This window comes from Rhinatrema bivittatum, chromosome 10, assembly GCF_901001135.1.
Source record: "Rhinatrema bivittatum chromosome 10, aRhiBiv1.1, whole genome shotgun sequence".
In the NCBI taxonomy this organism is placed as follows: Eukaryota; Metazoa; Chordata; class Amphibia; order Gymnophiona; family Rhinatrematidae; genus Rhinatrema; species Rhinatrema bivittatum.
In genome coordinates, this window is record NC_042624.1 from 63050035 (window position 1) to 63073783 (window position 23749).

The window sequence follows — 23749 nt, forward strand, 5'->3', positions numbered from 1 at the left end:
TGCAGAAGGGTTTGCAGTGAAGTCTTTGGGTTCCATTCCTCAGAGTCCAGTTTCTCTTTCTGGAGATACATAAACCAGACATTTGGGGAGAATTCCTCAGTGACAGAGCACAGGTGATGCAAGGAAGTATTAAGGTCCTGGGATTGAAATCACTTTCTGCCTTGGGACTCCAAGAGAATCAGCTGATGTATATAGTGATCAGAGTCCAGCTCGGCACAGTGAATGAGGTGGAGGAATTGCTGCTTATGATGCACTGCATATCTGAAGAGAGATGCCTGCTGGAAGTTATTGCATGGGTGTTGAGCAGATGCAGCCGGATAGAAGCATGCTGTAAAGAGTTCTGTCTATTCTGTAGGTATGGGCACTTCTACACCACACAGACACAATATTCGGCTGGAGGATAGGCAAGTGACAAGTAAATATTTAGAGGTCCATATTCAAAATCTATTGAGATGCATAACTCAAAAGTTATTCATCTAAATGGCGAATGTGGCATATTCAACCACTTATCTAGATAAATTATAGCCGGATAAGCAGTTATCCGGCTATAATTTAGCTGGATAAAAAAAGGGGCATTCTGGAGGCGTTCCAGGGAGGGGCTGAGATTCCTGGCTAATTTAGTCAAATATCGGGTATATCTGGCTAGTTATCCAGTCTTATGTGGCTGGATAACCTGCCACTTAACCAGCTATATTTAAATGAATATAGCGGGGTAAGTGGTGATTCACTGTGAAAAAACCCAAAAACCCTAATCGTAGACCTCCAGACCTCAAGCACTCCACCCAATACCTTAAATTGGATACAGCCCAGATCTCTGGTGCAACATAATGGAATGGTTCTTTGTATGAAGGTCCTTTCTATATAAAAATGTTGTATCCACAGTATGGACAGGAGTGCATGCCTAGTATAGGAAGGTGTTTCTTTTTTTATAGATAGTGAGTTTTTTCCTTAGTGGGAATATCTGAGTGTATGTCAGAAAGATTAACATAGATATTTACATTCAGGACTCACAAATAGTAGTATAAGACCCTTACTGGAATACTTTTGAAATGTAAGAATGCAGTGACAACGTCTCGGGGGTGGGGGGGGGTGTCAAAAAGTTTGAATAGTAAAGATATACATTATGGCAGCATTTCCCAACCGGTGTGCCACGGCTGGCGTCTTCAATTTTATGTTATTTATTTATTTATTTGCATTTTTTTTAATATACCGACATCCGTTTGCACATCGTATCGGTTTACATATAACTTGAACATCTGACAGAGTGCTGTCGGTTAGGCGTAGCCTTTACAAGGAGCCAAGTTAAATAAGAGAAAGGTAACTTATGTACAGGTGTATGATAACAGTGAGATAAACGAGAAATAAGAGAAGGTTAAAAAATTATCTGTGCAAAATGTATGCAAAAATATATACATGGGGTTGAGGACAAGAAGGAGATAATTAATAGGTGGGGGGGGGGGGGGTGGAACTAGGAGAAAAGGAGATGTTGATTGGAGGGGGGGTAGAGAAGGAGCTAGGAGGCAGAAGGTGATGAATAGGGGGAGGAGGAGACTATTAAAGTTTTTGGGGTCTAGAGGGGGGGTGCATAAGCTGTGACATTTACCGGGAAGGTTGTATTAGGCGATTTGTCTTCAGTGGGGATTTTTATTTCCCTCCTGGCCCTGTAGCCTTGCCAGACCTGCTGGCCCCGTGCAGTTCAAATTGCAGAGGGAAGTTAAACCAGAGGACGAAAATGCAGCATCCGATAGGTTCTGCTTAGACGTCTGCCAGTTCTGGATGGCGGGGAGGAAGGTGTAGGTGAATTTGCCACAGGCTGTGAGAGAGAGAGGACAAGAAAACGGTGATGATGCCGGGGAGGTGGGGGACAGGGAAGGGGAGGGAAAGGAAGCTGATAGTGCCAGAGGGGTGGGGGGGAGAGGAAAACGAAGGGAAGAAAAGGGAAGCTGATGATGCCAGAAGGGGGAATAGGGAAGGGAAAGGGATGATGGTAGGGGGAGAAGGAAGGGGGATGATGATGTCAGGGGCAGGGGGAGAAGGAAGGTGGTGATGATGCCAGCAGGGTTTGGGGAGAGGGGAGAGAAGAGAAGTAAGGATGGTGAAGCTGGTGGTAGTGTGCCACAACACAAAAGCAGTTGGGAAATACTGCACTGTAGGATAGATTTTCAAAACGATCGAGCCACCTATGGAGTTAGGCAGTTAGATCCAACGGTTTTGAAAATGTATTGTTGCTCCAAAAATGGGCATTTTGGGAGGGGTGGTTGGATCAGGGAGAGGGGGGATTCGGTTACTGCTGAAATCCCAGCACTAGCCAGCTAAGCTAAGCCCCTGTGTGTCTGTGTCCTTGCAAAGTTATAGCCTGTGATTCTGCTGGATATATTCAGGGCCTCTGCTTTCCCCTGATTCTGTGGCCTCGGCTGCACAATCAGGCACTGGCTGTGCAACCACAAGGTCGCTGCAGAATAACAGGGACCAGGATCCGAGTAAGGGGACAGCAGCTGATTGGATTCCCTCGTGTGCACCTCCCTCCTCCTTCCTCATTGATTTCTCCCCTCCTGCTATGCTGACATGGGCTGGAAGGAGGAGGAGGGGAATGGTGCTGCCTCTCAGGCTGTGTCCTCCTCCTCTGTTATGGGGGCCTGACTTGCACTTTGAACCATGAGGGGCCATCCCATGAAGTCAAAGCACAAGTTGAGCCCCCATAACAGAGGAGGAGGAGGACATGGTCTGAGGCTCCATTGCTCTCCTCCTCGTCCTAGCAGCTAAGAGTAGCATGGGGGGCAGGGGCATTATTGGCCAAGGAGAAGTGGAGAGGAGATTGAAGAGGAGGGAATTTCCCTAGGAGGGGTGAGAGGGGGGCTGGACAGGTGAATAAAGGCTTGGGGGTGAGAGGGGCGTGATTGAGGTAAAAAAGGATAGCGTAGGAGTGGGTGAGGAAGGATATTGCTTGGGGATGTGAGTGTGTGTTTGTGTGTGAGAGAGAGAGAGCATATGGGATTGGGGAAGGGGAAATAAAGGAGAGAGAGGGATTCTTTTTCTTCATATTCAAAATCTCCACCCTCCTTCTCCCATGATCCCAGAGACCTCCCCCTATCCTCTTGATCCTAGATCCTCCCTTCTCTCTTTCCCTCACCTGATCCCAGAATCCACCTTCCTTTCCATCCCATCCCATCCCACCTTTCTCTTCTTTCTTCCCTCCATGCCTGGTGTCCTCTCCCTCTCTCCTCATCCCCGAGGTTGCCTCTTCCTCTTCCTCCCCCAGACAATCCTCTCTAAGCAAAACCTGAGATTTGTTTCCCCCACCCCAAAAATGCAAATACAATTATACAGACCCCCACAAGCGAGATTGGAAAATAACTTTCTTTTTTTTTTTTTTTCTGATCTGGCAGTTTCCTCCTGTTCCATTGGGCTTCCAGCTTATTCAGAACCAGGCCTGGGACATGGAGCTGTGAGCCTTCATTCACAACCACCCAGGGATTTCTCCCTTTATTTTAAAATGGCCCTTTAGTCCAGTCAGTGCAGTAACCATCCCCAGCTGCGGAGGGGAGTGATCATGCATCGGGGCTTTTTCTAGAAACCCAGCAGTCATGGACTTGAAATCAGGCCATTGGGCATTAGGCTCTCGTGAGCAGATTGCTTGTTGGATGGGAGAGGGGAAAGTTTGGGGTTACAGGAAGATAAGTAGAAATCCAAGGACTGTAATCACTGCTGCTCAGAGCAATAAGTTATGCCTGCAGGTCCAAGTGCCTGATAGTAGTGAGCAGAGCGGAAGGTGGCTGTTGCTTCTGCCAGCCTTTGCTTTCGTGAAGGAAAATACCAATTTCCTTATTTAAGTAATTATATATAAAAAAGTTTCTCTCTGGGTAACATCAATGCTTTCTTGATGACTGCTGGCAGCAGTACAAGAAAGCTCTGAAAAAGACATTGCTTACTAGACATCACATTATTGGCATGGAAAGAGGGAGATTTATGTATGCATGTATTTATTAATTACATTTGCTCATCCACATTTTCATCAGCGACCCCAAAAAGGATTACAATAAATCAACATATATTGTATTCCAAACAGACGGAACCTCTTACAGCGTATTATTCTTCATTCTATCGCTCTTCCATGCACAATACAAACATACAAATATAAGCACAAGCATATAAACATACAAATATAAGCACAAGCATATAATCACCCAACCCCACCTCTAAACCCGGCAATACATAACAACACACTTCCAGTCTCTGTTCCTCACCATAATAACCCTGCTTTCAAACTAAAGCTAGAATCATATCATCATGTACTCATCTCCAGTCCCATGCATTACTTGACCTACTCCATACTCCTAACAACCAAGTCCTTTTTTTTGGGGGGGGGGAATAAGTAGTTGAGCTCCAAGCGAGCGTCCAATGAGAATATATTCTGCAACCTTGGACTGAAACTCACAAAAGCATTCTATTTGGTAGCAGCCAATCTATGGCTGACACTGCCAGCAGCGCCCTCTGAGAAGATCGCAAGGCCTGTTGAGGAATGTACTGGAGCAACAATCTAGCCAAATAATGCAAGATTCCTCCATGAAGGGGTTTCAAAACTGCAGAAAGTGCTTGAACTTGAGTCCTCTGTGTCATACGAAGCTGATGCAACCCCACAAAAAAAAATGGGCTCCTTTCTTCTCAGTCAAATGGGTGACCGTGAACTGAAGCGACTTCTCCTTGATCTGGCTACTGGGAGGGACCCGATAAAGGGCATTACAGTTCTCAGTTTTCCCCAATATTAATGCATGCACTCTCCTCTGTAATGGCAAGAAAGGAAGGAAGAGAACCATTGCTTTTTTGCAAGCAAGACCTGCCAGGTGAGGGATTTAATCGGGGATGATTAACATGCCAGTAAATAATTCCAAACAATAGTCCATACCATAATGGGGGCAATTTTCAAAGCTATGTCGGTTCTTGCAAAGTCCGCGGATTTTCCAGGAGTTCTCAAAGGGAAAGCATGCGTGTTCTTTGCCCCTTGGAAAATTTCCTAGGCAAAATGTACCTGCCAAGATTTGCACTTGCTTTTTTTTTGTACAGACACTTTTCTACTGAAATCCAACACCTGTAGTTTTGAAAAAGCAAAGCCATGTGCATTGTTGCCGCCCTGATCAACCCCCCTCCTTCGTTTGCCTCGGGGAAAAGCGCGCACCCATTCTTGACACCCATGCGTTACTTTTACCCTTGTACAGGAGGGAAAGTTTTTAAGACAGCCAGCTTCCTTGGGTGAATGGCCTTTGAATATTCCCTTGGTTAGATCACAGCACTTGCTCAATTGGTTCTGCTTTGAGTTTTTTGCTCACTTTGCAGAATATATAGGGGTAGATTTCAAAAAGTGTGCGCGGGTGTACATGTGCGCACGCTACCTGGCGTGCACACATGTACACCCGATCTATAACATGTGCGCCCGCATGTTATAAAATTGGGTGTCTGCGTGCGCAAGGGGGGTGCACAATTGTACACTTTGCACGCGCCGAGCCACGCTGCTTTCTCCCGTTCCCTTCCCCCTAGCCTGACCTTCACACCCCTTCCCCTAACCTTTCCCCCCCCCAGCCCTACTCTAATGCCCCCTGACCTTTGTCTTACCTTTTGCGCCTGCCGGCACGCAATCCTCCAACACAGCGGCAAATGGCCGCTATGTCGGAGGCCTCTGGCCCCGCCCCTGCTCCACCCCTTTTTGCAAGCCTCAGCACTTACACATGTCCCAGGGCTTTACGTGCGTTGCCGGACCTTTTTAAAATAGGCTGGGCCTTTTTAAAATAGGCCCGGCGCATGTAACCCCCCCCCCCCCAGATTTATGCGCGTAGGGCTTTTAAAATCCAGCCCTTAATGTAGTGCGGTTGCTGTGTTAGTCCACTCGAAGGCATGGAAATAAAGGTTAACAAAACAACCCCAAAAAACAATAGTGAACTTTTTAACTTACTGCAGTGTGACATTCCTGTGCCAGATTCATTGTGCATTTTCTGTTTGGCAATACTGTAGAATAGCAGGTAGGGTCAACCTGAAGACAGTGAGCCAGTCCTACTTTTGCCCCATTGCATGCATGGAGATGTAGTCCTGATTTTCTCAGGGAAATCAGAATGACAACTCCAAGCAATCAAAAGGGCAAAGCCAGGACTAGATCAACTTTTTCAGGCTGACCCAGATGAAGTGGTATCTACTTGCTATTCTGGAAGTGAAATTAAAGAAAGATGGTAGACTTGGAGAGAAATCAGTTTTATAATTTTGTTTGTAGTTGGGTCTTGAGTTGGTGGATTGAATTTCTAAGATAAAGCAATATTTGAAGCACCAATGTTGCAATAAGGCCTCCAGGTCTCCATCAGAAACATAACTCCCCTTGCTGTATGCCTTTTTGTGACTGTAGGGGAATCTCTACCAGGGGCATTGTAGTCGCAGAACCCTTTCTGAAGATTGTTGCTCACCTTGCTGGAGGCAGGAAACGTTCCCTTCCATTCCAGAAATGAGATTTGAAGGGGCTTGAAGTTTTTCCGGCAGTGAAGAATGTTCTTACTCCTACCCCTATGGAAATAGATTTGCTTGTATTTGCCACAAACTCTGTTGGTCTTTTTCTGAAAAACTAAATCAGGAAGTTAAATTATTTGAGGCTGACTCCATCTTCATTACGATTCATTCTTCACTGTTTTTTGCTGCTCTTTACTGAATCCTGCTGGTTAGTTCTGTAGTTTGCCTTGGAGCTTAATCCTGCAGTACAACATTAAAGGAATCTCACCAAACCTGTAACTCTCTGCTTTAAGCCCTGCCAGCCCTGGGCTCTGACCACTGACCAGAACTGTCTTTAGGCTGGAGTGGGACCTAGTGTGGTAATGAATTGCCTCTTGGTTGCTAGAAAGTTCCTGTTCCAATATTTTACAGTTCGTTTGCTTGCAATTGTCCTTTTACTGCTTTACCAATGTTTTGGATGACTGCCTGCATTTCATACCCTAAAGGCAGTCTTTGCTTTCCCTGAGGCTATTTCCAAATGCTAATTGTGCACATCCCTAAGATGACGGGACAGGATTGCCACTGCAGTGAGTTCTACAAATCCGTCTTCCTGAGGACTGGTAGTTTTGAGGATAGCCAATTGTCTGAGGATGAATGATGCAAACTTTTGACTGAAGAATGTAGATGTACAAAGACATCTAACTTGAACAACAAGTACATACATTGAATGAGTAGAAGAATAACCCAGCATTTCAAATTCTTAATCAGTTGAGAGATTTTTGAACCATATGAAAGGGGGGTTTTTTTCCCTTCACTTTTTCTTAGGAAGATCCAGGGAGTCAGATTCTGGTGCCCAACTCTTGGGCGTTTTCCTCTAAATTAATATGATAATTGGTATGTCTGCTCATGTGTTGACAGAGACGTGGGTGGTTGCCTGCAGTTGTTCATGTTCAAGTTGAAAACATCACTGCAAATGTAATGAGGGAGGGCACTACAGCCCAGGTGTGCTCCCACGCGGCTCTTGCTGCCTTATCGTGAGCAACCTATCATTCATGAGTTATTCCTGGTAATTACGGTATTTGCTTGAGAAAAGAAACAGATAAAATGAGAAAGGAGCTCAAGAAGTCAGCATGCAAGGCCCACACTGGAGCATGAGGGCAACCAGAAGCAAGGTAGGGGACTTGGCAGTGGTGGTTGTGTGGCTCTTCCCATAAAGAGCAAAAGGCTGAAGTCCCTGTAGGAGACTGAATTCACAGGAAATCTTTTGTAATAAGTTGATTACAACAGTCATCGGTAATTCACTGAAATGTTGGCCATATATTGTGGCTGAACTGTGGCCATATTTGACCATAGGCACAAGCCATGAACAATTATCCTTTTCCAATGACTAAATATTAATAACCTAATAAAATTAATGGTGCAGTCTAACTTATGGTGCAAAAAATCTGTCTTGCCTCAAAGCATACTCATTGCTGCAAGGATATGCAGAGAAAACAATTTTGTTAAATACATATAAGGGAGACTAATGATTATATAAAGTCGGGCCAATTTCAGTCTAGTGGTTGTAGGAAGAAATACGAAACCTCACAAACTACATTTGAGTGACGTCTCTAAAGCCTGTTATTCTATATGAAGGTCTCAAAAATTGGGCTCATTCATTCTACTAAGTGTGGATTTTAGACTTTCTAATATTACTTTAACAAACATCATCGGTCCCAAAATCATGCAGCAGTAAAGCAACTCTTTCCTTAATCCTCACACGCTGTTTCCTCCACAGCCTAGGACTAGCTTGTGCTCTATGGGCCTGGTTCTAGGGGAACCAGACCCTACTGCCACCTCCCATTGTAGTCTGCAGCTGGGGTTTCTACTTTCTCCTTTCACTATGGCTGCAACTACATCCACCCATGGCCGTGTTCACTTAAATCTCCTGACCTGCAGACTTCCTGAGTGCATCCTCTTCTGGAAGGAGTCTCCACCATCCGTCTCCCAGGTCCATTGGCTCAGGCTCATCCTCAGGACTACTCAACACCTCTACCTCCACCTCCACTTCCATCTCTTCTGTCTCTTCACCTGGTTCTAATAGAACTCTTTCCTGTTTCTGCCCCGCTCCTCTTCCTGACAAGGCCCCAACACCTGAGCTCTCTCCTCCCCTTGATGAGGTAAAGCCTGGGTAGTTCCTCCCCCTCCAGAACCCCTGTGTCTTATGAAGTCTGACTCCTACTCTGGCTTCTTTTACTTACTAATTCTCCTTCCCAAGTTTTCTTTACAACTGCCTTCTTTTATTGTCCAGGGAAATATAATACCAATCACTGTATATATGAAGGCAGTTGTAAGGAAAACTTGGGAAGGAGAATTAGTAAGTAAAAGAAGCCAGAGTAGGAGTCAGACTCCATAAGACTCTTAGACCTGGGGAAATTCTGCGCTATTGCGAATGCAGAATTTGCGCAGAATTCTCCCTTCTCACAGATTTCCTCCTTCGCCTCACAGAAATTTCCTCCCTCACCTAGCAGAGCAGTCTCGGCGACACTGCCACCAAGACTGCTGTGCTAGCATGTGTGCCTGCCGGAAGAGGAAGCATCACCAGAAGCGCATGGAGGCATCATAGCACGGGTGAGGTTTGCACGGGGAGCAGAGGCAGCATGGCACAAGCGAGGTTAGCAAGCTCCACTGTGCGAGGGCCAGGACCATACAATTGGTGAACGAGGAGAGGAAGGGAGAGGGGGAAAGAGGGGGTTGGAGGAAAGATAGAGGGGGGAGAGTGTTTCTAGTGGGGGCTTGAGGTATGAGAGGAAAGCAGGTGAATGGGGACTGAAGCAGAGGTCAAGTGGGGATTCATATTGCCATTTGTTCTGGGCCAGAGATCTGCAGCCTTTTACATGTGTGCTCTGGCACTGGACAGCTGAGTGGACTCTGACTTCTCCCGCAGAGGTTGAGTTTAACCAAACATCACGTCCTGCTGTGTGAGACCGGCCCCACAGCAGCTGGAGATGTTTGGTTAAATGCAACTCCTGCTGCTGCATGTGAGGCTTGGAGGTAGCTTCCTGATTTCAGTAGCAGCGGAGCTCATTGTCTGCTCAGCTGTCCAGTGCCATGTCGTGTCGTGTCGTGCCATGGGCTGCCCCTGGCCTAGAGCAGGTGGAGATGTGAATCCTCCTTGGACCTCTGCTTCTGTTCCTGTTTACCTCCTCTCATGCCACCCTCACCGTGGTGAAAGAGAGCAAGGACCCAGGGGCTGCCAGCGGACCTCATCCCACTGGCAGCTGAAAAAGAGGCCCAGGCCCTGAGTGTCTGTGTGAGCCCCTGTGTTTGTTGTAAGCTGGGGAGGGGGGATAGGTGTCTGCCTGGGAGACTGTGTATGGGGGGGGGGGGAGAGAGTGAGTGTGTGTGTGTGAGTGTGAGAGAGAGAGAGTTGTATGTGGGGAGACCGAACATGAGTGTATCAGATGGTATGTGAGAGAAAGCATATGTGATAATTTGCAAAAAATAGTGTGTTATTTTGACAAATGTGCAGAATTTAGAAAATGTGTGCGCAGAATTTTAAATTTTTTTGCACAGACTTCCCCCAGGAGTAATAAGACACAGGGGTTCTGGTGGGGAGGAAACACCCAGGCTTTACCTCATTGATATATATATATATATATTTATATATATATGTGTTTGGGTGAAGAGGCGTTTGTGGACAGGTCTGTGTATGAAATTCAGGACATTAATGAATCTTCTATGGTGGCTCCTTTCATGTCTGAATTACCTTTTATTTAGACTACAGTACAATTTGACCATATTTCTTCTAAGCTTTAAGCACTGTTTGGCAGACCTGATTTAAGACTGTCACCTTAGTCTTTAAAGCTTTGCCTGGCTCAATTCCAGCTCATTTAAATTCTACCCTCATCATTTATTTCCCTAATCATACTCTCAGGTCCTTTGGAAAGTCCTTCCTTAGTGCACTCTCATTCAAGATGTTCCATTTAGCTGAGACACAGGCGAGAGCTTTTATTATAGCAGCTCCTTTGCTCTGGAATACCCTTCCCCTTGAACTCTACCTCAAGAATGCAACATAACATTCCAAAAAAAGTGAAAGTTGTTTCTACAAACAAGTTTTGTGTCTAGTATTTTGTGCTGCTATTAAGATGCTTTTTGTTGTATCTTTGAAATTTTATAGCTTGGTTTTAACTATTTTTTATTGTGTAGCTTGTTTGTTATTATGTTATTATTTTATATTTGTATTGTTACAAGATTTTATATTCTCTTTTGTTGTAATCTGCCAAGAACGGGCGTTTTTTTGGGTTTGGTGGACTATCACTTCCTTGTAAATAAATAAATATGTTTTATGTAAGGAAATTCTTGAAATGAAATCTGACTATTGAGTTTTATGTTGGGTGGATCTCTTTTTTTTTTTCTTCCCTTCAGACCAATGATGCCTTAGGAGCCACTTGGAACTGGCTATACTTCATTCCTCTTATCATTATCGGATCCTTCTTTGTCCTTAACCTCGTCCTGGGAGTGCTTTCCGGGTAAGCAAAGTTCAGACAAACGTTTAACATTCATATTAGTTAGAAACAGTGATTACTCTAAAACTTTTCTTTATTCACTAAATTACAAATTATTTTCACGTAGCAAAATTGGAATGAATTCATGTTGATTCCGGACAATTCAACTTGATTCATATTAGCATCCTGCCTGTCTCTGGCTTCAACTGCAGTGTGATTCAGATCACTGTATTGACCCAGACTCAGTTTGAACTCATGTGTCACTGGGTATTTTCATTTCTGGCTTAATGTTAAATGTGCTTTTGGTGATACTTGGGAGTTTACCAAGGGAAAAGGAAATTAGTATATATTTAATATATCTCTAGGAAGTTCTTGATAGAAGAAATTAATGTACAGTTGATGATGACCTTCGAGAAGGAATGTGAGGTGTTAGTATGCATTTTATTATTCTGGGAAATGCTATGAGGCATGGGGATGTTTATCATTTGATATCATTTTAAAGAAATCCGCATCTATAAATTTAAACTTCACTGTTGTAGAATGTGTTAAAAAGAATCAATATCTTCCTTCAACCCTCAGTCCCAGAACCAGAGTTCATCTTGATCAGCAAAGGTTAAAAAAATAAAGCATCAAGTAAGACTAAATGTCTTCTCAATGGAGGAAGATAAATAGGGGAATGTCCCAGGGATCTGTACTGGGACCTATGCTTTTTTAACATATTTATAAATGATCTGGAAAACAGAGTGAGTGAGAGGATCAAATCTGCAGATGAATCAAAATTATTCCAGGTTGTTAAATCACAAGCAGATTGTGAGAAATTGCAGGATGATTTTATGAGATAGTAAGACTAGGAGACTGGGCATCCAAATGTCAAGTGAAATTTAACGTGGACAAGTACAAAGTGATGCACATAGGGAAAAATAATTCAAACTACAGTTACATGATGTCAGGCTTTCAGGAACGGGATCTAAGTGTCATCATGGACAATACATTGAAATGCTCAGGTCAGTGTGCGCGGAGGTCAAAAAAGAAAATAGAATGTTAGGAACTATTAGGAAGAGAATGGAGAGTAGAACAGAAATTATCATAACACCTCTGTATCCACTCCTTCATGCAGCTACACTCAAGACTAGAGTACTATGTGCAGTTCTGGTTGCTGCATCTACAAAAAGATTTAGCAAACTAGAAAAAGTACAGATAAGGGCAGCCAAAATGATAAAGGGGATGGAATAGCTCCCCTATAAGGAAGCTAAAGAGTTGTGAAGGAGATAAGATAGAGGTCTATAAAATCATGAGTAGAGTGGAACAGGTAAATATGAATCAGTTGTTTATGCTTTCAAAAAATAAAAAGACTAGGGGATATTCTATGATGTTACTAAGTAAAATTTGTTTTTACTCAATGAGCAATTAAACTCTGGAATTCATTGCCGGAGATATGATAAAGGCAGTTAGTGTAGCTGGGTTTAAAAAGATTTGGCCGAGTTCTTGGATGAAAAGACACAAATTGTTGTTAATCAGGTATACTTGTGGAAAGCCACTGCTTATGCAGCATGGAATTTCTCTGCTATTTGGGATCTTGCCAGGTACTTATGCCCTGGATTGGTTTCTACTGGAAACAGGATACTGGGCTTGATGGATTCATGGTCTGAACAGTATGATGGTTCTTATGGCTATATATCCTGCATGCCTTGAATTTCTCTTTTTCTAGTCAGGCTGAGTATATTTTTGGCAGAAAACTCAACAATCTGATGCTTTCCACCAAGTAGAAGCCCACGATGATAGTGGTGAATTGAGTCCAAATTGTCCCCCCATGGGTTACGACCTCAGCGCCCCTCAAGGGATACAACCTTGATAGAAAAACATGAGTAAAACTGAATAGCCTGCAGTATAGATATGGGTTCTTCAAAGACGCATGTCATAAAATGTACATTAGGGAAAGCTCCTTGTGTAAGCGTGGCATCCAATGCACAGTACAGCACCTTAACGGAAAGCTGAAGTCTCTACAGAGAGTTTGAATGGGATGAATGGAATCCACATGTGGAGCAACAAATGCTAGGTAATGGCTCAGGGCTTTGGACGTTGATATCTGATATTTTGCGAGAGAAAGAGAGCCCAAAATGTTGTAGCCTGATTGTTCAGAACTACTTGAGATTGCAGATATCCTACAGCAGGAACAGAAGTTAAAGCAGGAGGAAAAACCCCAAGGTACCCAATTGTATAATCTTGTTTCAAGGTTTAAATGAAACGAGATTGCATTTGAGCAAGAACCATTTATTTCAGAAGGCCCATGATGGAAGGGAAGGGAGCATGAGGGAGAAAATTAACAAAAAAGAAAAATCTGGGAAATTTTTTGTTTCCATAGCAACCTAATGAGCTCTGTAAATGCCTTCTTTCTACCCATTTCAGCTTTAAAATGCAGGAAGATTGGAGGCGTGATTTAAAAATAATGGTAGAGTCTCTGTCCTGCAGATAACAGTTTAAATCTCATTTCCACCCTTAAAAGAAATGTGCATTTTGTAAATGGCATACCATAGTTTCTCTCCGCCCCTCCCCAACAAAAATACCAAACCAACTGCCTCAAGGACCTCACTGAGAAGCAGAGCGGCTGCCTCTGAGTCATGCAGGCAGAAGCAGTGTTGCAGTATCTTTTCACTCACCGGAGGGTAAGCAGATCTCAGGACCCAGTATTAAGGAACACTTCCATATAGAGATAGCGAGAGAAAAGCTTTTTGATCCAAGAGAACAGTCTGAACAGGAATATAACTGGGAACAGCTTTGAAGCTGGAAAGTCAACATTTAATTTGGAACAACCCAGCAGTGAGTCCAGTCTGTTCTTTTCCATGCACCTATCCTGAACAGCTGCTAGTAACACTCAGGGAAAGGATTCTACCTCTATGCCTTGGGCCTTGAAGGATACCCACCACCCTGGTGACTTTACAATTGGGACTTAGCCCCAGGCTTCATGGTGGCCCCTATACAATTCAGTCAACCCCCTGAATTGGGATTACACTACGAATCCCGGTTATTAAGTATGGTTATTATTACCCCATACTATACCTGCTGTTAGTGCCTGGCTTCAGAACCAGAAAGTAGTTTGGTTATTTGAAAGTGATGCTCATGCTTTACTTGTGCCAGTTCTAAAGGGATAGTATCGGGACCCGGGTTCATGCAGGGAAGAGGGATGGTGTCCTCCCTGTCCCCACAACAGAATTTGTAAACTACCCCCTGCTGCCTCTGTTCAGGTCCACTTCACCATCTGCATGACCTAATTTCTGTACAGACTAAATAAAATTGGGAGGAAAAGACTCTTCTACAAATAGGGAAATCCCTCCCATCATTTTATATACCTTGGGAAGGTACATTTTTCATGAAATTAAATAAAAATGTAATAAATTTAATCTGAACGTGTGCCACTGAAGTGTCCCTTACCGAAGACATCAGTCTTTACAGATGCTGAATGTATGAGGTCAGAGAGAGAGAGAGTAGGAATGTAGTGCTCCCAGTGGGAGATGCCTTTTAAAGGAGTGAGTTTTTTAAAATACCAGATGAGCCCTTGTTAACTCATGTTCTTTCATCTAGTCTTCCATCTGGGAAGGTGACTGAGGCTCAAGGTTGGCGCCCTCTAGCCTTCCAGGAGGAGGAGGGAGATTTCTTGGGGGTCCAAGAAGGATCCTGAGATTGAGAGAACCAAAAAAAGGTGAAAAATAGTGATAGGGTGTTTACTCTCCTACTCCTTTCAGTTCACAGAAGATTTGCCTTGAGGGTGTTCAGAGTGGATTTCTGATTGGAGTCAGAGGTAAGGACTGCCAGATTGGGAGATCTGCTTTCCAAGTTGCTGCTTGGAAGGAGACAGCAGAATGTTATCTATTCCGGAGTATGTTCTAGTTCATGGACTACTGAGAACTAGACACCAGAAGAAGCAGGTACCAAAAAGGGGAGATCCCTGCGAGGATCCCATTCTCCTAAGAGTACCTCACAGCTAGCGAATGGTGGAGGACGAAAGTGTGGGTAGAAATTTGTAGTGATTGTGATTTCTGGACTATTTTCTTTTGGACGGTGTTCTGTCTCCTGTTTTTCTGCATTGATTGCACTGCTCTGCAGTGTGCACGCTACTGATTTTATGCATCAGTTATTCCAGAAAAGGATTTGTTTTTGAAAAACACCAGACTGTGGTGGCAGTGTGTTGTTCTTGCTTGAAAGGGTCAGAAGACTCCCTTACTGCCTGTGGGCCTTTAAAGACTCAGCCTTATCCCTCTGTCAAAAAAATAACTCTGTAGTACGGGTTACAAATTGGTCCCAACACATCCACAGGGATCCCTTTGCCCAATGAGATGATGGGCAGGTTTTCCATTGCCTTTGGTCTGAGGGGAGATTTTTTTTACATTTTTAATATTTAAAAAACTATTTTGGATATAAAATGTTCTTGTTACATTCGTTTTTCCTTTGTATAATTTATGAGCTTTGTACAATTGATCTGTTGTGTTTAATAACTTGTTGGATTTGAACTAATTGAGGAGATGTATAACTGTATATGCTATGTAGGAGGAGGTGGACTGTAACTTCTAAGGAAGCATAGAAAGCTGGCATGTTTTGGGTATTCACCTTGTTGATTTGGCCAAAAACTTGGAATTCATTTGTTTAGTTTTACCAAAATAACATGCAGTCCTAGGAGTAGGGGTATGTGGATTTATTCAGCCAGGAACTAGACTAGGTGGATTCCAGCTTGGTTCTCTTCCATGGAATTTAAAGGATTTTGCTCAGACCTATAGAGAAGGTTAGTTGGGGTTTATTTATTGCCCCAGAGTTTTGCCACATAATGCATCTTTTTTTTTTCTTTTTAAGATAAAATCAATTCATCATTAGTATTGATGTTCAAAGATTTGCATCTGGTTGGTTAAATTAGTTTTCATACATATTTTCCCATAGAAACAAAGATTGCTTTATTGACGCTTTGTATGTTTTATGCTATGCAGTTGGCCTAACATGGTATGTTCCAGTAGAGGAGGAAGAGAAATATTGTATTAAATAATAAATAAACATGATTTCAGAGAAAGACCATAGAGCCCCACCAGTCTTCCCATCCACACACCCCCCACTTAGAATTCAAGAAAGCACGGAACAAGCACAAAGGATCAGAGGGAGAGGAAGAGACTGTAAAACTGATACAGTCCTTGTCTCCACTTATAGGCCATTCCATGCCTACACCACCCACTCTGTAAAGAAATATTTCCTTCAATTTATCTTGCTTTTACCCTCTTTCACCCTTATCGCATGAACCCACAGTATAGAGCCTCCATTCCATTGAAAGAGAACTGCCTCCTGTGCATTATTACATTCTTGGAGGCATTTAAATGTCTCTATTTTATCTTCTCTTTCACCCTATCCTCCATGGTATATATGTTTAAGAGCTTTAAGTCTGTGCATTGTGATGAAGGCTACTGACCATTTTACTTGCTGCCCTCTTGACAGACTCCATTTCATTTTAAATCCATTTAGAGGTGCAGTCTCCAGAATTCTACACATTACTCCAAATGAGGTCTCACCAAAGACTTAATATAGAGGCATTATCACCTCTTTTTTTTTCTGCTGGCTAATCCTCTCCCTATGCATCCAAGCACATTCAGATTCCACTCATGTTTTGGGCACAGTACAAAGTATTGCACCCATAGATTTTTAAAACCCAAATGGATTCCCTTGGCATTTTTTTAACATTAAATCTTAGTTGCTAAACACTAGACCATTCCTGAAGCTTCAATGGGATCCTTCCTCATGTTTTCCACACTTTCCGGCATCTCTACCCTGTTGTAGATTCTGGTATCTTCCACAAAAAGACTGATAGCCCTTCTGCAGTTTGCTTACGATAGTTGCACATATGATATTGCTTTTAGTTTTGCGTATGTTGATTAGTGGGGGATGGGGGGTTTGGTGGGTGGAAAGGATGGGATGGGATGTATCACTAGGACTGATGATGTTTCCATGCCAGACATGTTTAAAGGTTATGTGGGGTGTGTATCTCCAAAACCTGAATATTCATTTACTGATACCTTTGCATTACAGGATCCTGTAATGGGCAATGAAACAAAAAAGTGGAACCAGATGCTAAATATTTCCATTAATTTATAAAGAACTGTCTTCAGTACAATCAGGAATATGTGGGTGAAATATGTCTGTAAAATAAAAGCAGATGAGATTACGAGTGGTACAAGGGAAATATTTGAGCATGCTCGTGACTTTACAAAATTGGCATTTGGAATTTTTAGCTTTCATTTATTTCTATAATAAATATTTATTTTAGCAGCTGTTATGTTTGTAGAAGATGAACAGCTAGGCATCATATAAAGGACAACATGGCTGGTTCTTTTAAGTACACAAGTTAACCTGCAATATTTCTGCTCAGAATGAATTTTTGAAATATTTGTATTTCTTCCACCCCTTTATATTATTTTATTATATTTATATTATTTGAGTAAGATGTTTCTTCCCCCCTTGTTGTTCTCCCTTTCATCCTAGTTATACCCTTCTGCCTCACAACACATAAGGCCTGATGTGCTAAACATTTTTTCCATATACACAAAATGGCAAAAACCCATTAACACATCTGGCCTATACAGATATTTAGATTCTAACCCATCAGCTCAATATAAGCACTGGGGCCCAGTACTGGGATTATGGTCATAGTTGAGGCATAAGCAGCTAACATAGAGATAGCTTGTCCGCTGCTTCAGAATTGACTAAGGCTAGTACTTTAGATAACTAGAAAAACAGGTCAACACTGGGGAATCAAGTCAATACAGGGTAAAACAACAAATGGAGTGCAAGAATGGAACAGAAGCAGGCAGGACCAGCACACAGGTCAAGCACAAGCAAACTACAAAAGGAGATGTAACCAAGAGGAGAGCAGGATCCAAAGAGATCTGAAGCTGGCAACTGAAAACCAAGAGCAAGTGCAGCTAGAGCTGTTGTGCCAGTTGGAAGCAAGGCTGGACCACGTAGCTATAGAGGCTAGCCACCTCAGCTTGATTGCTGCTGGTCCCACCGGGGAATGAAGGGTGGGTCGGAAGACAAACTTCCAGGAGCAGGAGTGAGCTAGCTAGCCTGGCTGCAAGGTATCCGGGGATAGATAGTAGAATTAGTTCATTAGGTTGAGCTGCAGGCTGAGAAACTAACCAGCCGTGATAAATGGGTCCCAGTAGACTTCCAAGTAAGTCAGAGTGATGCTCCGTTAGGAAAATCTAAGATAACGCATAGGCAGTCTGCATACAGGACAGAAAACAGCATTTGAAAAAAAAAAAAAAAAACCAACAACCCAGTAACGATGTTTCCTGGAGGAGTTTGCCTTTTCGGTGAACCCACGGATTTTTTTTCATAGCTGCTGGCTGGGTCTTGTGATCTTGTGCTAACTCAGAATCTCAGCCACGAAAATGCTTTAATTGGATGTCAGGAAAGAAAAGAGGAAGACAGTAAGAGGGCACGTTCCAAAGCCATTTATCTATTTATTTATTTCTTGCACTTTTATACTGCACTAACAGCAAGCTGACCAAAGCAGTATACAACAATGACATACAATACAATCACAACAAGATTACCCTAATTAAAACATTGAAACAGCCACGGTTTCACCTTTCTTCTAAAACCCAAATAGTTGACCTCCAGTAAGTCAGCTGACTGAAAAATGCCCTCCCTCAGTGGGGCAAAACGTCTGCATATCATGGCCAACTCCGTGCACTTTCAGCCATATTCAGGAGTGTAGGTTGGTCAGGGGAGGTCAGTCATAGGAACAGATTGCATTTTCAACTTTATGTGCATTGTTTTCCTTGAAGAAAGCACCTGCACAAAAAAAAGGCCCATATATCTTCTGGTACTTCATACCTACAGTAAGTTTCAAAGCAAAATTATACGAGTACTTTCACTCTGAAACTTTGTGCAAAGACAGCGAGTAAAAAGCACCTGCGGACTGTGACCTAAAACGCAGTGTGCAAATTGCCCCAGCCTGAAAGATGTAAGATGCGAAGGGAATCTTGATTTTAAGCTTTTCTGCATGGAATAGGCCACCTCATCTTAAGGCACGCTTGCATTGTCCAATGAGGCTTAACAAGCAGTTTTAAATGGGCTGCAGGTGGGCGACATCCCGCAAAGGTGCTGACACGGATTCCGCTCTCAGAGCTCGGAAGTCTTTTTGAGCATGTGTGGGAGTTATTGCGGGTGATGCTCAGGGCCGATGCAAGGGGATTAGGCTCCCTAGGCACCTTCTGACTTGCGCCGACACCCCCCCCCCCTCCCGGGGGTGACTCCTGCCTCTCGCGAGAGGAGGAGGCGGCGGCAGCAGCAAGGAGGAGTGGATATTCGAATCCCTACTCCTCTTTGCCGCCGCCACTCGCACCCCCTAATGGTCGTGCCCTAGGCCCAGGCCTAGCTCACCTCATGCTTCTGCTGGCCCTGACGATGCTGCTTCATGAGCCCCTCAGGCCTCCTTCATCTGAGCTACCAGATTCCTAGTCTCTAAAGCTTTTCCTACATTATACTTTTCGCTTGAATTTTCAAGTTTACAATTTCATTTCTTAGCGCAGTCTCAGTAGCCCCTCAAACAGAACTTTTCAGTTTTAAAAAAAAGAAAAGGAGAGTAGATTGAAGGCAAAGGACTGAAAGCTTGCAGCTGTGAGCGCCATGTGCCCATCATGGCCACCCACACGGAGTGCTGTCACTGCCTGTGAGAGCGTGAGTTGGGATGCTAGATGGCTCTGGGAGGTCAAGGGAATATCAGAAAAACGGAATGAATTCTGTGCCTCAGTCTTTATGGAAGAGGATGCTGGGAACATATCCACAGCAGAAAGATTCTTTAATGGTGAAGATTCGGAGTAACTAAAACATATCGGTGACAGTTGTCCTGGGGTAGTCACCTATGACAGAGCTGAACCTTTGCTGTGGGCATCCCAAGTTTCTATAACTGGTCCCACTCTGCAGTAGTCTGACAGTGTTCCTGGGGTCCAGGCAAGGTGGGGAGGGGGAGAGAACGGGTCTGATTAGCAAGCAGTCTACTCTGGTAAAGCTCCCCGTGTACCTGTCCTCCAGAGGATCAGCTCAGAGGGGCAAAAGGGCAACCAAAACAACGAATAGACAAGAAAGGCTTCTTTAGTGTATATTCCCCTTTCAGTCATTCACCGAGTGAGCAATGTTTCTCCTTGCTTGCAAATGCTCCCTTGTCTACAGATCAGCAGCTCTGCTCTCAGCCTTGCGCCTACTTACACTCCCATTTACTAACATACAAGAAAAGGGAAAAAAAAACCCCTTCACAAACAAACTTGAGTTTAAGTCCACAGGAGTCGTAGGAAAACAATGTCTCTAAGAACATAAGAAATTACCATGCTGGGTCAGACCAAGGGTCCACCAAGCCGCCCAGCATCCTGTTTCCAAAAGAGGCCAAAACCAGGCCACATGAACCTGGCAATTACCCAAACACTATGAAGATCCCATGCCACTGATGCAATTAATAGCAGTGGCTATTCCCTAAGTAAAATTGATTAATAACCACATCCTCTGGCAACAAATTCCAGAGCTTTATTGTGCGTTGAGTGAAAAAGAATTTTCTCCGATTAGTCTTAAATGTGCTACTTGCTAACTTCATGGAATGCCCCCTAGTCCTTCTATTATTCGAAAGTGTAAATAACCGAGTCACATCTACTCGTTCAAGACCTCTCATGATCTTAAAGATCTCTATCATATCCCCCCTCAGCTGTCTCTTCTCCAAGCTGAACAGCCTTAACCTCTTCAGCCTTTCCTCATAGGGGAGCTGTCCATCTCCTCTGTGCTGAAACACCTTAGAAGGCCTCTTACCTGTAACACAACTCACCCCTTCTCCCTACCATTGTGCTTTTAGGCAACAGCCTTCCCTGTCCTCAAAAAAACAAAAAAAAACCAAACTACAAAACCAAACCAGAAAAAGGCCAGTAACCAGCTGTCTTCCTCTATCTCTAGCTAGCCAGCCAACTCTGAGCCAGCAACAGCACCTGGTACTTGTATTTGCAGTCAAAGTACTGTACTCTTAGTCTAGTTCCATATCCACCTAGGTCTCTGTTTCTGGACAATGCACTTCCTTTTCCTCCTCCTCCTCTTTGGCAATTTAATCTCACCAATGTCCCGGTGTACTCCCTCTTCAAGGTGTTCAGGTGTGTGTGTCAAATCCCCCCGGGTCATGCAACCCCCACAGTGAGTGACCAGTCCTCTCTCCCCATTCCCATTGGTCTCTAAGAGACTAAGGGGCGGATTTTAAAAGGAGCGCGAATAGCCTACTTTTGTTTGCGCTCCAGGCGCAAACAAAAGTACGCTGGATTTTAGTAGATACGCGCGGAGCCGCGCGTATCTGCTAAAAACCTGGATCGGCGCGCGCAAGGCTATGGATTTTGTATAGCCGGCGCGCGCCGAGCCGCGCAGCCTACCCCTGTTTCCTCCAAGGCCGCTCCGAAATCGGAGCGGCCTCGGAGGGAACTTTCCTTTGCCCTCCCCTCACCTTCCCCTCCCTTCCCCTACCTAACCCACCTGCCCGGCCCTGCCTAACCCCCCCCTTACCTTTGTCGGGGGATTTACGCCTCCCTCTGGGAGGCGTAAATCCCCGCGCGCCAGCGGGCCTCTTGCGTGCCGGGCCGCGACCTGGGGGTGGGTACGGAGGGCGCGGCCACGCCCCCGGACTGCCCCGGGCCGTAGCCATGCCCCCGTACCCGCCCCCAAAACGCTGCCGACACGCCCCCGAAACGCCGCGACGACCGGGCCCGCCCCCGACACGCCCCCCTCGGAGAACCCCGGGACTTACGCGAGTCCCGGGGCTCTGCGCGCGCCGGTAGGCCTATGTAAAATAGGCTTCCCGGCGCGCAGGGCCCTGCTCGCCTAAATCCGCCCTGTTTTGGGCGGATTTAGGCGAGCAGGGCTCTGAAAATCCGCCCCTAAGAGTCTGAGAAATTTAGTTTCCCTCCTGGGCCTTTGCTTTCTGGGTTTGCTTCTGTCTCTACCTGGAGTAATCCCGTCCGAGTTTTCCCTGCTGGGTAAGCAGTGTGACTCGTCACACAGTGGAGGATGTAATAGATCAGATTGACAAACTAAAGAGTAACATATTACTAGGGTTACATGTACATTTATGTATTTTATAAATGGAGTCTTTTGCATGCTTCATCAAGCATTCATGTTTGCTTTTACCCCTGCTAATCAAGTCACAAATATTAAATCTGACATTTCTTTTGTTAGCGGTTTTTGGGTGAGGGTTCTGGAGCAAGTAGCAGGGTGAGGGCAGACTAGTGAAGGTCTGGATCAACCGGTGTAGGTCTCGGCAAACTGGAGCGTGGACGTACGCGCACAAATATTTTCGTAAGCGAGATACTCGCATACATCAGCCAACTTTATAAAATACCTGCCTTTGCGCATACACTGAGGGTAATTTAGCATCACATTATGATTATTGCATAAAGTATGTGTGTGTACTTTAAGAAAATCGGTATATAAACTATGGGAATCCCTGTATATGTGCATGTACTGAAACGTACGTGTGCACTTTCAGGGTGGTGATAGGTGATATTTTATAAACTGTGTGCATCCCAGCTTAATACAGGCTTAACTTTAGGCTACTTACTTATGAGTGTACGTGCTGAGTTATGTACACTATTGCAAAGTACCCTCTTAATGTGTACCCATGAATATTGTGCATCTCGATGTGTTCCCATGTCTCTGAATTTACATTTTTTGTCTCAGTGAGCTTATTGTGTGTATGTGTGTATACATACATCTGCAGTGCATCTGCATTTTGTGTGTGCAGGAATGTATTCCTGTCTCAGACCTGCTCATCCCAGTGGGTTTCATCTCTGACTGGGTTTCCATGACAACAACAAGAGCCCCAGAATCTGTAAACAGAGCTTTATATTTGTATTAAATCGATGGAGAGGAGGAGGAGGATGATAGCAGGTCTGCACCTGATCAATGGAGCCAAACGGATTTCAATCAGAAAATGCTGTCTTCCAACCCCAAGAGAAATTTTCTTGTGTGCAGGTTGGCGTCTGGGGATCCGAAATCATGAAAGTTTGGATGTGCGGTGCCCTGGGGAGAGACTGAGAGGCGCGAGTGAAGGAAGAAAGGGAACTAGCTAGAGTTTAGGAAGTAATAGCACTGCTTCTGCTTGGCATGAGAGAGTTGGGACTGACCCAGTGCAAATAAGGAAGAGCTTATGACTGCTTTAATTCTAATCTTCATGGTCCTACTGTACTCAAACTGTATTAGAGTACATGCTCTAAGGGCTTTAGCTCTATCTGTAGTCGTAAAGAATGTCCCAGTTATCTCGTTCTCAACTATTTTCTGAGAGCATTTTTTGCTGTTCATCATAATACCTCCTTTGTTTCATCTCCTTTAACAGATCACTGAATATGGAAAAAAGCTGCACTGAAATACAATCCTTGTTAATAATACATTTGCAACCATCCCCCCCCCCCTTCCCTCTCCAGCTCGCTGCAGTCAGGTTGGAGTGGAGTTCTATCGTAAGGCAACATATAATGTACATGAACAGAATTACAAGTGCAAAGGAAGGAGGAAAATAGGAGGGGGTGATGGGAGGGAGATTGAGAGAAGGAAGGGATGGCAAAATAAGAGTATAAACAACACAAAACAGGCAATCTGGGAGAAAGAGACGGAGGGGGAGGTAGATGGGTTCTTCTTTCAAAGTCTGGCTAGCCTATGTGTAACGAATGGCAACCGAGTTCCACGATGGAGAGTGCTTTTGAATTTAGTGCTATGGGTAAAAGTCATCTTTCTCCTGCCCCTTCCAATTC

At 44.2% G+C, this 23749-nt stretch overlaps 1 protein-coding gene across 10 annotated transcripts in view; it reads left to right on the forward strand.

The window, feature by feature from the left end:
* The window catches only part of CACNA1E (calcium voltage-gated channel subunit alpha1 E), a 735423-nt gene that overhangs the window by 402592 nt on the left and 309082 nt on the right, over positions 1-23749 (forward strand). For all 10 annotated transcript variants that reach the window (XR_003858904.1, XR_003858905.1, XM_029617785.1 and 7 more), the window contains exon 9: positions 10870-10973. Coding sequence is in view for 8 of the 10 variants with exons in the window: in XM_029617785.1 (XP_029473645.1) it covers positions 10870-10973 (104 nt within the window). In the remaining 2 variants the exon portion in view is untranslated. The remainder of the gene's footprint in view (positions 1-10869; positions 10974-23749) is intronic.